Raw genomic sequence first — 16,404 nt, 5'->3', positions numbered from 1 at the left:
GACTCTAGAACCCAATATATTAACCTAGGTCTAATATAAAACACAAGTGTCTTGTACTTTAAAGATAAAGACACATGCGTGCACACATGCACACAACATAAAATCTCCTCTTCAACTCTGCAACCCCTTTAGCGCTTATTCTCCTCTTCCCATCTAAGGTTATTCAAACTGGACACATTATCACCTTTCCTATTTATTCAATAGTTATTTACAGTCTAATATTCCAATGAAACTGCTTTCATTGAGGATATCACATACAATTTTTCTAACCTAATCCTCCTTGATCTCTCTAAAGCATGTCACTGCTGACTTTTCCCCCTCACCTGTGAACTCTCTATCCGCCTTAAGCATCTGTGATTCCACTGTCTCCTGGTGTTGCTGCTCCTCTTCATATCCTTTGTGGTGGCTTTACCTAATCTTTACATGTTGGTGTTTCTCAGGGCTCATTCTTAAACCTTCTTAGCACTCCCCACATCACACATTTACCATGTGCATTGGAGATAACAGGTTACTTTCCTAAGTCATACCCTAAGTAATCTTTTTTCAACTCCAGAAAATATATATTCAACTGTGAAATGAATATACCCACTTAAATGATCCAAAGGATGCCTAAAACAACTTCCTAAAATTTTTCACAATCCTCTACACTCTCCTGCTCAGCAAAGTGTTCATAAATACTACTATCACCACAATCTATCCAGTTACTCAAGAGGAAAAATAAGCATTCATTCTAGACCTTTCTTTAGTTACTGTAACCAACTGGGCAGCAAGTCCTCTAACTCCTATATCTCCATCCTATGTTGGTGCTCCTGCACTTACCTTCACCCTTTACTTGGAGCAATCTTTATTAGGTGTGGGGATTTATTTGTACCTAGAACCCTGCCATCTATTAAAAGTCTGATCAAGGCAGTTGCTATGACAGGAAAGGGAGAAACTAAACTTACTTTTGCAGATACAGAGGACAAAGATACTGAGTCCCTACAGGTGAGAACAGAACCACTCCAGTGGTTCCAAAACATTTTACAAAAAGCCAAATAGTTCCAAAGTTGGGGAAAAATGTGAAGCTGCAAACTACTCTATTTTAAAATGCTATCATTAAAAGTACCCAACTTCCTCTTTGGCCTGCCTAAAACAGCTATCAAGGGGAGACTCATTTACCACCCAGTCTCTAAAGTTCAAAGCAATCTCAGACAATAAAATAATTACTCTTGCCCCCATAAGCCACCACCAATATCCTCAGAAAAGAACACTTAAAGCAATTATTTTCAATTTTAAAAAGTAGTAATTTCAAACATAAGGCTTGGGGCGCCTGAGTGGCTCAGTGGGTTAAAGCCTCTGCCTTCGGCTCGGGTCATGATCCCAGGGTCCTGGGATCGAGCCCCGCATCAGGCTCTCTGCTCAGCAGGGAGCCTGCTTCCTCCTCTCTCTCTACCTGCCTCTCTACTTGTGATCTGTCAAATAAATAAATAAAATCTTTAAAAAAAAAAGATGAAAAGAAAAGGAAAAAAAAAAACAACATAAGGCTTTATAGTAACTTCAGCTAGAGGCTTTTCCCTTATCTCTACAAATAACTAAGAACCCTTTTAAGATATACACTTACCCAATTAAAATAAAGTAAATGAAAGGGCAAATTCTTCAAATAAGAATTTCAAGAAAGTTTCTTGGAACCGAATAGTCTGATTTTGTATCCAAAGTCACACACAGTCACCACACATACCCTGATTAACCCTGGAATTCCTTGTTTACTCTAGGCCATTGCTGGCACCATGTGGAGACCCTTCAAAAAGCATTATAAAATGCCAGAGTTGTAAAATACATTGTCAACAGATCCTCAGAAGTATAGACAGACTTAATATGCTATGATAAATGCTATGACAAAAAAGTCCATATAGTTAGGAGAAAGAATAGTAGAGAGAACAATTTAGACAGGGAAATTCACATTAGCCTTCTATGAGGAAATGATACAGACACATCAACTAGGAGACAACTGAAAAGTAATCAGGTGAGGGGGATGGCTTGGACTGAAGAAAAAATGGAAGCCACTCATGGTTTTAAAGCAGGTAAGTGGTTAGCTGTGTATGTGTTAATATGTGGGTGTTTAGAATATAAGAACAGTTAAGTCCAACATCTAATATTGAATATCAGATACCATGTCATCTTATCTCACACAAGTAACACTTGAAAACTTGTCAACTTTCTCAGTATGACACAGTATACATGAAAATACAGTGAGCATGACTCATGAGAAATTAAATATTAACTCGATGGATTGTCTTTTGTTGGGGGGGTTGTTTTCTTTGTTTTTTTTTTGTTGTTGTGGTGGTGGTGGTGTTTTTGGTGGTTTTTTTTTTTTAACAAATTTTAGTCAGTCATAGCAATAATTCTACCATCCAAATCACTTATTTTAGAAGTATGATATCATATACATATACATACATATACACACACACACTCCCAGGTTCTTTGAAGTATGCTATACTGAGTCACGGAAACATTCCATATAGTCTACCCAGAAATCACCTGACCTTGCCTTCAATACTTCCAAGCAGAGCAAAGCAAGGTTAAGTGCCAAATGACTTTAAAGTCCTATAAATCATCTTATTCATTATAAGCACTTCATTTTTGTCAAAATATCAGATGACTCAACACCTGACAAAATAAGTATAATGATTAGTATGGATATAAGAAGTAATTTCTGAAGCCATTCTGGAATTAAATGTGACTGTGCTTTGGAGTATGAACGATAGGAATGTGAATTTATTCCTCTAAGCAAAAATCTTATTTAGTGAACTTTTTTCCTTTTTTTTTTTTTTTTTTTGGTTGGACAGTGCAAGCAGAGAAGGAGGGGTAGAGGGAGAGAGAGACTCTCAAGCAGGCTCTACATCCAGCACAGAGCCTGACATGGGGCTCAATCTCACAACCCCATGATCATGACCTGAGCCGAAATCAAGAGCTGGACGCCTAAGCAACGGAGACTCAGGGAATCCTTGTTCGATGAACTTCTAATCTCTGTTCCCAAATAGGCCCATGATCAAAAATATGCTTACCCTCTTTAAAGCATCCTGTATCACACCAGACTTCTCCTTTAGCAGGTCTACAACACAAAGGGCCTCATCTTCAGAAAACATCATAGTCTTCAAGGACAGAAGAAAATCTTTAAATTTCACTTCAGCATTTTCTTTAAAGAAATAAAGAGTTGGCATTTAAGAAACACAAGTAATAACTTCAACAAAGGTAAGCATCAAAATTTCTTGACCCAGCAAGTCAATAACCAAGAGAAAACAGATTTACATTTCAGGTCAAACAACAAAAAATGTTCCAGTCAAGAGAGAAAAAAGTGTTCATCATCTTTAATATACTATGGAATAATTACATTAACTAAAAATTTGGTCAAATTGTGGAATACTTTAAAGTGCCAATATGCCCTCACTTTAAAAACATTCAAATGTCTAATATGCTAATATCTATACCAGATATGTTCATAAATATTCTCATTTAATACTCATATGAATCAAATTTTACAGGAGAAAATAAGCACAAAGACAATTATAAAAAGAAAATCTAATTTTATAAATATTATATAAACACAAACAATCTTGACATTTAAAAAAATCCATGCATCAAGCATCCCCTGATTCACCCAATTTCCCCAGGGAGCTCTTAATATCAAGTACAAACTTCCTCTTTTTAAAAAGCAACTGCAACCCATTAGACCCAAAGAAGCCCAGAGTTTTAATAGTTCAGTAACATGGTAAGTTTAAAAAATCAGATGTGTGCATGTGTGAGGACAACGCGTATATGGGAATTCTCTGTACTTTTCATTCAATTATGCTGTGAAGCTATCACTACTCTTAAAAAAAAAAAAAAAAGTTTGTTAAGAAAGTAGTGGTAAAAGATGGTTGTGAATTAACATAGAAACCTCACAAGAGACAATAGCCAAAGCAAAACAACTGTGAGATCTTAGGCAAATCAAATTCAAGAGTTCAGCTCTACAAAACTTAGCAGACTGGACTAGAAACCACCAATAAATCTTTTAGTACAAAGATTCTATTATTCTTTTACAATTCATTATTCCTATGAGAAAATTTCCTCGACTCCATCAGAACTCAAAAATATGTTTCTTTAATATAACAAACTGTTGCACGCCTTGTGTTACCTTTGTCGGTTTCAGTCTTCAATTTTTTAGCCCCCGTTTTCTGGATTCCTTCTACTTGGTCAGGTTTAATTAGATCAATAACCTCTCTCTTATCAAGCACAGGATTTGAATCAGCATTATCCATCAAAGGAATATAAGTAGTTGCATGAATAAGGGGTTCATCTACCAAGACTGCAATTTGAATTCAACAAAATTATAATTATTCACAGCTTTATGTAACAGTAATTAATGACATGCACACACATTTAAGTTTAATGATAAATGCAGTTATTTTCAAATATCTAACACCAACTTGGCTTTAAATTCCTCTTCTATCATTTAACAAGTCAAAACAGTCTAATTAAAGCAGTACCAGCTCAATATTATTTTACAGTAAATCATTTAAGTTATCTAAAAGTGAGTTAGCATATCTTTTTAATTGTATCTTAGTATTTCTTCTACATCCTTTACATTTTAGTTAGTTCTCATTTTCTTCCTGTTTTAAACAAAAATCCATGCACATTTAATGAGTGCCCAAGGAAAACCATTAATCTGTATTTATGTTGGTACTTTACTAAATTCTTACTGCAATTGCTAGTTTTTAATTGAGTCACTTTCTAGGTACAAGAATCAGTCACTGTTCCTTGCAGATATCATCTCATCTCTAAAAGTTATGCCTATAATTTCCACGGCACATCTTACTAAACTGGTTAAAATTTGCAAAACAACATTAAAAGTGGAGGTAGGAACCCTCCTTACACTTCGTTCCCGATTTTAATGGGAAGAATTTTAAGAGCTTCAACATTAAAGTCTGATGTCTGGTGACCAGAGATATAAACTTCCACACACATATGGAAATCTCTACTTCTTTTTAAAAAAAAAAATTGGGGCACATATAGTTTATTTAAAAATTTAGTAAGTATTTAATATCAAATATTTGAGGGTAGTATTTTTCTATTGAGGGTAGTATATTTTCTATCTGGTTGCTTGATACATTATAATTTTAATACAAATAATAGAATTTCATCTTTTCCCTTCCCAATTATACTATCTTCTAGCAATAGTTGATATCACAGCCCAGTATTATTTGAATATCACCATTTAATCTACATTCATTTCTTAACTGCCTTCCTAGACAATTCTGAACCCATAAAAATTGCTCCATCACTCTTACTTGGATGCTTCCTATATATACATGCAAGCTATGTTTCAGAAATAATTGGGACTATAGGATAATGACAGATCTAGTTAATGTCCCCCAGCAAAATCTTTAAGTGATATTTAAAAGTACAAATGTTTCAGGAATACTGTTCTTCTATAATGTGCATGCTATTTCCATTATTTCCAAGACTCTATTAAGAATGAGAATATTTAATAAATGCTTTGTCCTTTTTAAATTTCAGATTAACTTCCTCATCACAAACTTAGACCCTGGCCATCTGTCAAAGCACTACAAAACCCCAAAGCTCAAGAGATCCTTGGACTTGTATTAGCATTAACAGTTGTTATAGTACACGTTAAGCTGGGAATTAAAGAGCACGCAAGGTCTCTAGGGTCCTTGTCCTAGTGTACTTCTCTAGGATTAGTATTTATAAAATACGTATCTACACATTTCACCATTTTCTGCCTTTTGCTTCTTTGAAGAAACTTTCTTCTTTCCTGATCCACTTTCTTGTTTAGTCTCTTGATGGAGGGGTAATGATTCTTGCTTTTTTGAAGGTGCCAGAAGAGTTTCCACCTTTTTATCCTGATCATCTTTATTGAAAATAAATGAAAAGTCATCACAGCAAACAATGCAGAAGATGCAATTACTAATGAATAATTAGTAAACACAGAAAATTCAATTACTAGTGAATAATTCCCTAAATGCTTTACCTTCAAATTTTGAAACTCTCTACTGTAAACATCATTCTAGCTTTCTTACAGTTATACCTGTTTTTAACTTTATCAAGATTTCTAAGTACTTGCTCCTTCTTTTACCTCCCACTTCTGAGCCACTCTTAATCTACTCAGCCTATGGGCATGCTCAAATCTCTACCATCTTAAAAAAATAAAACCCTTCCCACCACTGTAATTCCTAGCTTCCCACACCCATTTCCTTCTAATATTGACAAAAGAATGATCTGTACTTCCTTTTCTACCAATCATTTCTCAACTGAGACCTGATTTTTATCTCCTTCATTATATCCATGAAAGAAGTTTATACAGCCACCTAGCGTCCCAAATGCTATACTCTACCAATATCCTTTAATTCTTCTTTGACTTCTATTTTGCATTCTACACTATTGCTTTCTACCTCCTAAAATTCTCTCCTCTCCGTAAGTGAAATAAGACAGTCACAAAAGGACAAATAATGTATGATTTCATAGATATGAAGTACCTAGTATAGTCAAATTCACAGAAACAGAAAGCAGAATGGCTGCTGCCAGGGTCTGGGGGAGAGGGGAAAGGGGAATTACTGGCTAATGGGTACAGAGCTTCTGTTGGGAAAGATGAAAAAGTTCTTGAGATAGCTGGTAGCAATGGTTGCATAAGAATGTAAATGTACTTAATGCCACAGAACTATACACTTAAAAATGGTTAAAATGGTAAACTGTATGTTATTGTTTATTTTACCACAATAAAATAAATTTTAAATTCTCTATCAGCTCCTATAATTCTTACACTTGAAATATTCCTTTTCAGACCCTTTTGTAAGCTGTTCCTACAGAAGACCTCATAGGGGGGTATTCTTCAGGGTAGAGTCTTTAATTTAAATAATTTCCCTGGACGCTCTTATCTACAGCCATAACTTCGACAACTACTGTCATGCTTAAGGCTTCTGAATTTATATTCTAACTTTAAGCCTCTGCACTTACATGTCCTATTGCCTCCTAAATTGTTCCCTAAGTAAGTGGCCCCTCACAGGAACCTGAAAAAACCTGTAGGCATTCTCCTCTCCATATACATCCCCTCTCTCTCCAGTATTCCTTCCCAGTCTTAGTGTTATCAACCATCTACCAATCAGGGGTTGGCAAACTTTTTCTGTAAAGGACCAAACATTACATAGGTTAGGTTCTACAGACCACACAGACTCTGTCAAAACTATTCATCTATTGTTGTAGTATGAAAGCCAGCCATAGATATGTTAATGAATGAGTGTGGCTGCATTCAAAAAACTTTATTTATGGACAAAGAGGTTTGAATTTCATATAATTTCCACATTTAGCAAGGTATTATTCTTCCTTGAATTTTCTTCAAATCATTTAAAATGTAAAAACTATTCTTGGCTCATGGGCCATAAAAAAAAAAAAAAAAACAGAAAGCAAGGCTAGATTTAGCTCAATGATTTTAGTATGCGAACCCTGAGAAACTTAGAACTGGGTAATTAGCTTTGATCCCTGCCTCCTCCTAATCCATCATACCTTATCTAATACAATTAGTCATGTCATTTTTTTTTAAACTTTGTAGACCTCTCTAATCCACTTTCTTTTTTTTTTTTTTTTTTTCCCCCAAACTAGGTTCCATGACTAAGGTGGGGCTTGGACTCAGGAGTTGAATGCACTACCAAGAGCCAGCCAGGCACCCTTTTCATCTACTTCCTATTTCTTCTCATCACAATAGTTCAATCCTCCAATTTAACTTCAGAAAATAACCTCTTAACTAGTCTACTTAACTAGTCTATCTACATCAAACATTGCCCCATAAAACTTGTCCTCCTCAAGCTCTGCCAAAGATACAGTTCTAAAATATAAATGTGACCGTGTAAAGTAACCAGCTTGAAAATCTTCAACAACAGCCAACCTACAGCATCCCATCTCCCTAACACTATATACGAAAACCATCATGGTTTATCCCCTGCATATCTTTTCATCTTTGTGTCCTTCCACTCTGAACCTCACATTTCATGGTTCAACAATACTCTGTATTCTTCTTTATGCATTTCTACATGACATTCTGCCAGTATGGAATGAGATCCACTAGCTGCTTGGGTGAAGTGATTCATTCTGGAAGACCTCAAGCACTGCCTCCTCGTAAAGCTCCTCCCCGCTGGTTCCCATTAGTAGTCATTTAGGCTTCTTGCATTTCTTCTATACTTTGTACATCTCTTATGCAAGTCACATTTTTATCACAAGTCCTTTTCCCCTGCTAAAATAGAGGTGCTTACTCTTATTTCTCTAAGTAGCATGCCTTGATCATAGCTGGCAAACAAATATTTAAAATTCAATATAACTAATTTAACACTCCGTTAAGACACAAACAACTTAATGGTAAACACAAATCCTTTCATATAAACTGTCTGCAGTTTCACACATCATGACACCATTTCTTATGTGCTTTCCATTACATGTTTGTTTTGTCTTGTTTTTTAAGAAGGCTCCACAGCCAGCGTGGAGCCCAAGATGGGGCTCAAACTCACAACCCTAAGATCAAGACCTGAGCTGAGATCAAGAGTCAGACCCTCAACCGACTGAGCCACCCAGGTGTCCCTTCATTACATCTGTTAACCCCTCTACCTGGAATACCCTATCCCACCCCTCCCCTACCACCCAAAAAACTAGCTAGTACTTATGTAACCTCTAAGATAAATTTCAGGCATTACATCCTCTAAGTGATCCACCTTAGAACTACTACATCGGTTTAGACATAACCAAGATCATTATTCTAAATAGTTTGTAAGAGGGGCACCTGGTGGCTAAATTATGACTCTAGATCTCAGGGTCATGAGTTTAAGACTCGTGATAGGCATGAGCCTACTTAATTAAAAAAAATTAAATAGACATTTTATAATAATTACTTATGTTCATGTCTACAGCTTAAAAATGCACTATCTTCATCTCTGGAGTCCTAGTACCTAGTGTAATCCCTAGCTTTAAAAAAGCTGTACCATAAATCTTTGCAAAATCAAAGGCAAAAAATGGTATCTAATTTATCTTTTCTTCTTTAATTCCTATCACACTGATTAGAAAGTAATGGTTGAAATAAATGTAAGTTTCTAATTGCTGATATTTACAGGTCCTTAGTGGTTTTAAATGCTGTTTTATGATCAATTATTTTATCAGCAATTAATGTTAATTAAAGCAAACACACAGTAAAAGGACAATGTTCTTGGTTTCTAACTCAGTATCTAATATAGTGTACATACCTAACAAACTATCTAAATTTCAGGCTCTAAAGTTATTAAAACAAATACAATTATATATAATATAGTTGAATATATTATAATACCGCTTCCATTTTTAGACTTCTTCTGTCCTGGTTTCTTCTTTGAGGCAGTTGCTTCAGAGGGGGGAGTGGGTTGTTTAGTAACTGGGACAGGTTCTACTTTTTTGCCTGGAATCTTTGACACGTCACTTTCTTTGGTGACTTGTTCTTCTACTACAGGCTTGTGTTTCTTTTCTTTTTTCTTTCTTTCTCTGACACTACTTGAAGTTTCAACTACATTCAGTGGAACAGGTACAACTTGCTCATCTTCTACAGCCAAGGCATCAGATAATTTAAAGTCCCGGGGTACACTCTCAGAATCAGATTCATGGAGGTTCCCATTCTGAATTTCTTTCTTTTTATTCTTTTTCTTTTCCGCCTTCTTTTTATCTGTTTTGGTAGGAATAAGCTTTTGTTCTCTTTTCTGCTTTGCAAGAACTTCATCATATAATGTTTCTTTCATGAAAAGCCAGAAGAAGAGGAAAATTACTGTAATAACTACTGAAGGAATAAGGACAATAAAATATGTTGACTCATAAAACTCCATGGTGCTTCTGTTAATGTGATCCTATAAAACCTAAATGTGGGGGAAAAAAACAACCTTGAGTCAGTATTGTAAAAATTAAACATGCAAAATTTCTGCTCTTTCAAATAGTATTTCAGATCTAACCTGATATATAATCTAAACAGGTTAATCGCTTAAATCACACTCTTGTTTTGCCATCTACAATTCAAATACACTATGAAAGAAAAATGTGTGGCAACAACTAAAGAGTGTAACACATCCTGCTATTTTTAAATCATGTGAAAAGATTCTCATGGGAGGAAAAGAACCTAGACATCCATTACTTTTTTTTTCCCAAATATCAATTTTTGACATTTTATTAGTATTTAGCTTTTTTCCTTTTATTAGACATTAGTTAATACAACTATATGTGGAAATAGAGGCATCAACTATTACTGAAACACTGAGTATTCATTAATAGTACCATACTTTTAAGTGGGGAAAAAAAAAAGGCAGCTCATTCCTTCACTTAGAGATTTAAGCCCATTCACAAACTCCTAGCACCTTAATTTCAAGGACTAACAGCCTCATGATATAATGGGATACATCACAAATATGGAAATATAATTAAGACAAAATCAAAATATTAGGTTGTATCATTTGGTATTAAAATAAATTATAAATTAGATGGTTTTCTCATTTTTTTTCATGGTATTCCTTACTGCAAACAAAGTACATACTGCAAAAGCAAAGCTGGCCATCATAATCTTTCCCAAATGCTAAAAGATAAAAGAGGCCTTGCCTAATCAATAGAGTAAGTCCTACTTTTAGATTAACCCAACAGTTACAGAAAATAAAGGTAACGCTGTGGTTATCTAGATCTGCCTTGAATATAGGCACTATAATCCCTCATCTGAAGGGTGGTTACAGCTAAAATTAAACCCCAAAGTAAGACTGATTCTGATGTTTAGACTCTAGATATCCTTATTCCTATAAATATGTATAAGCTACATAAATATGGTTTGTAATCTTGTAACTCTTATCAAATTTATTGTGAAAAAAGGCAAGGTATTGAATGCAGATAAAATTAAGCCTGAGGACATGCTTAAGATAAAGCTGGTTAAATTCAACTTTTGTGCTTTTAATGTATAAATGAATTTGAGAATTTTAAGTTTTTAAATTATCCACTGAAGTCTCAAAAACAGGTAATGGTTAAAGAAACAAAATTCTACCTGAACAGAAGAATCATTCTGAGAATTATTTTAGACCTTTGAAAACATCAGCTTTAAAACTGAATAAATCTGAGTTTAATGATTTTAAGACTTCACCAGAACCATTTTAATAGGACTTGAATTTTCCAAGACAAAATAAAGCTATTCACAGTGGTCTCTATTAACTGCCAAGATAGACCTAGAAATCTTTTATTGATAATAAACTTAAGCAAACTTTTTAAGTCTTTCAACTTGCTTATATCTCATTTTAAAATGTGGGGTATACTTTTTCAAGTTGGAACCTGAAAACAAAGCTGTTTATTAGGCACACTCTCGATCTTTATGATTAAAACAGCATTTGCAGGGACACCTGGGTGGCTCAGCTGGTTAAGCCTGAGCCTGCCTTTGGCTCAGGTCATGATCTCACGGTCCTGGGATTAAGCCCCAAATCAGGCCCCTTGCTCAGTGGGGACCCTGCTTTTCCCTCTGCCTGCTGCTTCCCCTGTTCGCATGTTCTGTCAAATAAATAAATCTAAAATAAAATCTAATCAAATAGCATTTGTTAACACTTCATACTTCCATAAGCAATCTTTAATGGTATTAACACAACCCTAGACTTAGACAAGGTTTTAACAAGTTGAAGTGGAACAGGAATCACACACTAACAAAATACTAAAAGAAACTAAACAGAATTGTTCTTCCCTGATAATTCATGAACTCTCCAGATTTTTAATTGATTAGACATATTTTACTGTGTCTGTTAAGTGTTACTGGTCAACCAGAAATGCTTTCAAGGAGCAGAGACCATGTTCTATTTTTGGTTTTTTGTTTGTTTTAACATTACCATCCATAGGTTACCCATAGCCTGTCCAACTTAGATGGGGATTTGGGGGGAGAAAAAGGACAAAACAACAAGTCAATACCCAGATTTTTAACTTGGGGAAGAAAAGACACAAAGGCACTTAGCAGCAGCCATAGACGCTGAAAAAAGGGTCAGGTCAAAGTCAGATCTTGATGAACAGCAAACTGCAGCCATGTGCAGCCCAGGTCTTAGGAAAGCAAGCTGAGTAAGAAGCAAATGTTCAGGGAAAAGAGAAGCCATAAGACCACAAGAACTCTGAAACACATTCCTCAAATGTTCTGATGATTTTCTCATTTCCTTTTCCACGTCCCATATAAGCCTGGAAGAATCATGATTCCCATCTTTGGATTTTCAGGAGATTCCCTTTACCCAATTTCAATTCACCTTCTCTTGAACTTGCTTTCCACATCTACAAGAGCCTAACAAGAACACCGAGACAAATTTAAAGTCAAGAAAATGCTTGAGTTTCTTTAATCCAATAATCCTGATACTTAATCCAAGACAATGGAAAAAGGAAAAGCACAGATAAAGATATTCACAGCAAGAATTACACATAATACGAAAAACTCAGAAAAACATAAAATATCCAACATCAGAATGGGTTCAATTGTAGCAAATATCAACTCAATAAAACATTGCTAATAAAACTGTAAATACTTGGAGCCTGGGTGGCTCAGTTGTTAAGCATTTGCGTTTGGCTCAGGTCATGATCCCAGGGTTCTGGTATTGAGTCCCACATGGGGCTCCCTGCTTAGCAGGAAGCCCACTTCTTCTCTCTCTCCCACAACCCTTGCTTGTATTTCCCTCTCTCAAAGTGTCTCTGTTAAATAAATAAAACCTTTAAAAAAAACTGTAAATACTTAAGTTTTGTCAAATTCAATTCAATAAAGCTAAAGTGTCAAAACCATAATTTTACTTGTACAATCAAGGCATTTCATGAACAATAGGATATATAAAAGATGACTTTTTTAAAGAGTTGTGCCAGAATCATGGCTGTAGTCTCACCTGCCTTAACATTTTAGTTTTATACTTTTTTGTTTAAAAGAAATCCATAAAAATGTTTAATTCTTTCCCTATTTTAAAACTGGCAAATAAGTACTACAATATCCATAATAAATAAAAATCAAAATAAGAAACTTCACATTACATACACAGGTAGAAGAGTAATATAAGGAGAGGGGCACATGGGTGACTCGGCCAGTTGAGCATTTGACTCTTGGATTCGGCTCAGTCAGGGTCATGAGATCAAGCAGCACAGGGTTCTGTGCTCAGCAGGAACTTGCATGAGATTCTCTCCCTCACTACCTGCCTCAAGTACAAGCACACACATGCTCTCAAATAAATAAATCTTTAAAAAAAAAAAAAAAGTAATTTAAGGAGAGAAAAGAGGCAAAAAGCGACTGGGAATGAAATCCAGAGAAATACAAAGAAGAGCAAAGGCAGGGGCAGGGGAAGACAATGGAAAAATAAAAGAAAGGGGCAGGAGAAGTTGAGACAAAGTTAATTTAGCTCAGGGTGACAGGAATCAAGTTGCTAAAATTTTCTCAGTCCACAATATGCAACTCAATGTAATGTTTGTTGGGTTCATAAAACACGGAGATAAATGGCAACTCAGGTTTTGAGATGACAGCAATATTCACCAGCATCAATAATTTCTCCTCACTATTCCCTTTGTAATATTAATGAACTTCGAACCTAATCATTCCTTAAACCTTAACAGATTCTAACCTGAATGTAATTAACAGCCAATGGTAGACAGGAATGAGATATTCATTGGATCATAAGAAATGTAGCTCAAACTCTTCTCAAACCATATTCCATACCAGTGGCCTTAATATTTTATTTAGACTAAAATACTCCAAAAAAACAGAAGAAAGACCAATCCACTTCCTCAAAAAGCAGAGATGCCTGGTCAGTCGTTAAGCATCGGCCTTCGGTTCAGGTCATGGTCCCATGGTCCTGGGATCAAGTCCCACATCAGGTTCCTTGCCCAACGAGGAGCTTGCTTCTCCCTCTGCCTACCGCTCCCCCTGCTTGTGCTTCCTCTCTCTACCACTCTCTCTCTCTCTGAAAAATAAATAAAATCATTAAAAAAAAAAAAAAAAAGTTTAACATGCTAAGGTGTACAAATGGTTTCTGGCCTCCCTAAAGAGTATACAGGAATCCCACGCTTAAAATCCTGCTCTAGAATAAGAGATGAGAGTTTTCATCCCTGCCCTACCAATAAAGTACTTAAAATTTTAGAATTTTTTTTAAAGTCATCAGAATAGAGAAACAATATATAAAATTCTGTTTCATCTGAATATATATTATGAATGGTAATCAAATAATTCTTTTACCGGTCCTTATAACTTAATTTGTTCATACAAAAATTGAACTCCATTACTCAGTCAAATCTTGTAAACTTTTCAGGAGATTTAACATTATTTTTATATTAATAATGTAAAACCTAACATTTTAAATGATAAAAAAAATAAAATCGAGCAACAATTAATATAATTTCAACCAAATCACTTAATCAAAAAGGATAAAACTACATACATAATAACAGATTCACTGTTTATAATGGTAAAGCAACAAAATTATCTAAGTGTGGGACATCTACAGAAACATCACACATTTAAACATCACACCATTTGGATGCCTGGGTGGCACAGTCCCTTGAACATCGACTCTTGTTTTTGCTCAGGTCATGATCTCAGGGTGGTAAGATTAAGCCTGGCTCAGAGCTCAGTGAAGCATCAGCCTGAGACTCTCCCTCTCTCTCTGCCCCTTCCCCTAGTGTTCCTGCCCTCTCTATCTCTAAAATAAATCTTTAAAAATCACACCATTTTAAAATAATTAAGACAGCGTAATGCAGCAAAATACATTACACTAACAAAAAAGCTAAAAACTATGTTGAGCACAATTATATACATATAGATATAACCAGATACTATACTGAAAAATGAGAATCATTTTTTAGAGTAAGATTACAGATATATTTAATGTACAGATGACCCTCGAACACCACAGGTTTGAACTGCACAGGTTATGAGAGCTTTTTTTCAATACATAAACTTTCATTATTGATAAATATAACACAGTGCTATAAGTCTATTTTCTCTTCCTTATGATTATCCTAATATTTTATTTTCTTTAGCTTACTTTAACTGTAAGAATACAGTATGTAATCGCAGATTACACAAAACATGTTAACTGTCATTAGGAAGACTCCCAGTCAACAATAGGCTATTAGTAGTTAAGTTTTGGAGCAGTCAAGTTAAATGTGGGTTTTTGACTGCCTCTAACCCCTGCATAAGTGTTCAAGTTTTAAATCCTTCTACATTAAAACAGAAATTTAAGTAACCATCTTGAATGCACATTACACTCTTAAAGGTTTAAGTAATAAGCACAAATAAAAAGGAATTGGTTACATGTTATAAGGAGGGAAAACGAAAAGAATTTGATCAGTATACTACTGAATTTCAAGTAAATATAAGATTTTAAATTCTACTTTCTTACCACCATAGCATTTCAGTTACTCTTGTTTCTGCCATCATTTTCTTTAAACTAAAAAGATTTAAAACAAAGGGTATCCAAAAAAAAAAAAAAACTAATTTTATGAATTCTGCTCATAAGTTGATAAAATTGTGTTAACTGGGATGACTCAAAGAATTACTGGGAAAACAATAACAAAATTTAGACTAAAATCCAAACAAATTCAATTTTTTTCCATTGATATACACCAAACATAGTAGTAAACAGGCACATTTGTAAAAAAGCAATCAACTGAGGGAAAGATAGTTCTCAACCTAGAAATACTAAATTTCATTAAAGTTCCTATATAAATCAATACTGTCTGGACAACTAAATGAACATACCTTTAAAATATATACAGACACTCAGAGTAGCTTATAGGAGCTTTATTCAGTATACAACATAGCTACAATTCTGTAAGTAGCTGTGAAGCCTAAACTAAAAGCTCTTATTACAGATTCTTTATAAAAATACTGTTCATAAGTAAAAAAGAGATCTGTAACCTGGTTGCACTGAATCTAAATCATCTGCATTCCAAACATGCCACTACTCATACCATGTCCCCCTTCCTTTAAATCCACAATAACATCTTGTGTTTTTTAAATGAACAAGTTAATTTTTTTATGAAAAATGGTTTATGGAAAGTACAGTGATAAAAAAGTCTCTTATTGGTGGAGAAGTATTTAATCAGATTTTCACTCCACAACAGAGTATCTATAATTCTTCCGAACTCTTCTTGCTAAAATTTAAGAGTAGGCATTGTGTTGTTGCTAACCTTCAAATACAGTCTGCATGTTATAGTCCAAATTTATCCTAAGCCAAAATAAATTAAGACCAATGAATAGCAGTATAATAAAGCACTAAAATGAAACAGAGTCTTGACTTTTGGTCCCCTTCTGCCCTAGCTCCAGGGGTCTTTTCTTACAAAGTTCTTAAGGTCCAAAAAACCCACATATCTTGGACTATGAAGCCAAAAAATTTAAGTGGT

At 34.8% G+C, this 16,404-nt stretch overlaps 1 protein-coding gene across 5 annotated transcripts in view; it reads right to left on the bottom strand.

Annotated features, from left to right (window-relative positions):
- KTN1 (kinectin 1) overlaps nucleotides 1-16,404 on the bottom strand; it is a 125,023-nt gene that overhangs the window by 64,923 nt on the left and 43,696 nt on the right. For all 5 annotated transcript variants that reach the window (XM_080808570.1, XM_080808572.1, XM_080808569.1 and 2 more), the window contains exons 2-5: nucleotides 9,344-9,896; nucleotides 5,753-5,890; nucleotides 4,157-4,327; nucleotides 3,048-3,178 (exon numbers count right to left, since the gene is read on the bottom strand). In XM_080808570.1, the coding sequence (XP_080664696.1) occupies nucleotides 3,048-3,178; nucleotides 4,157-4,327; nucleotides 5,753-5,890; nucleotides 9,344-9,866 (963 nt within the window). In that variant the 5' untranslated portion in view covers nucleotides 9,867-9,896. The remainder of the gene's footprint in view (nucleotides 1-3,047; nucleotides 3,179-4,156; nucleotides 4,328-5,752; nucleotides 5,891-9,343; nucleotides 9,897-16,404) is intronic.

The sequence above is a fragment of the Martes martes genome (genome assembly GCF_963455335.1).
Source record: "Martes martes genome assembly, chromosome: 7".
Lineage (NCBI taxonomy): Eukaryota > Metazoa > Chordata > Mammalia > Carnivora > Mustelidae > Martes > Martes martes.
Note: the sequence above shows the minus strand (reverse complement) of the source record. Positions and strands in the feature narration are given on the sequence as shown.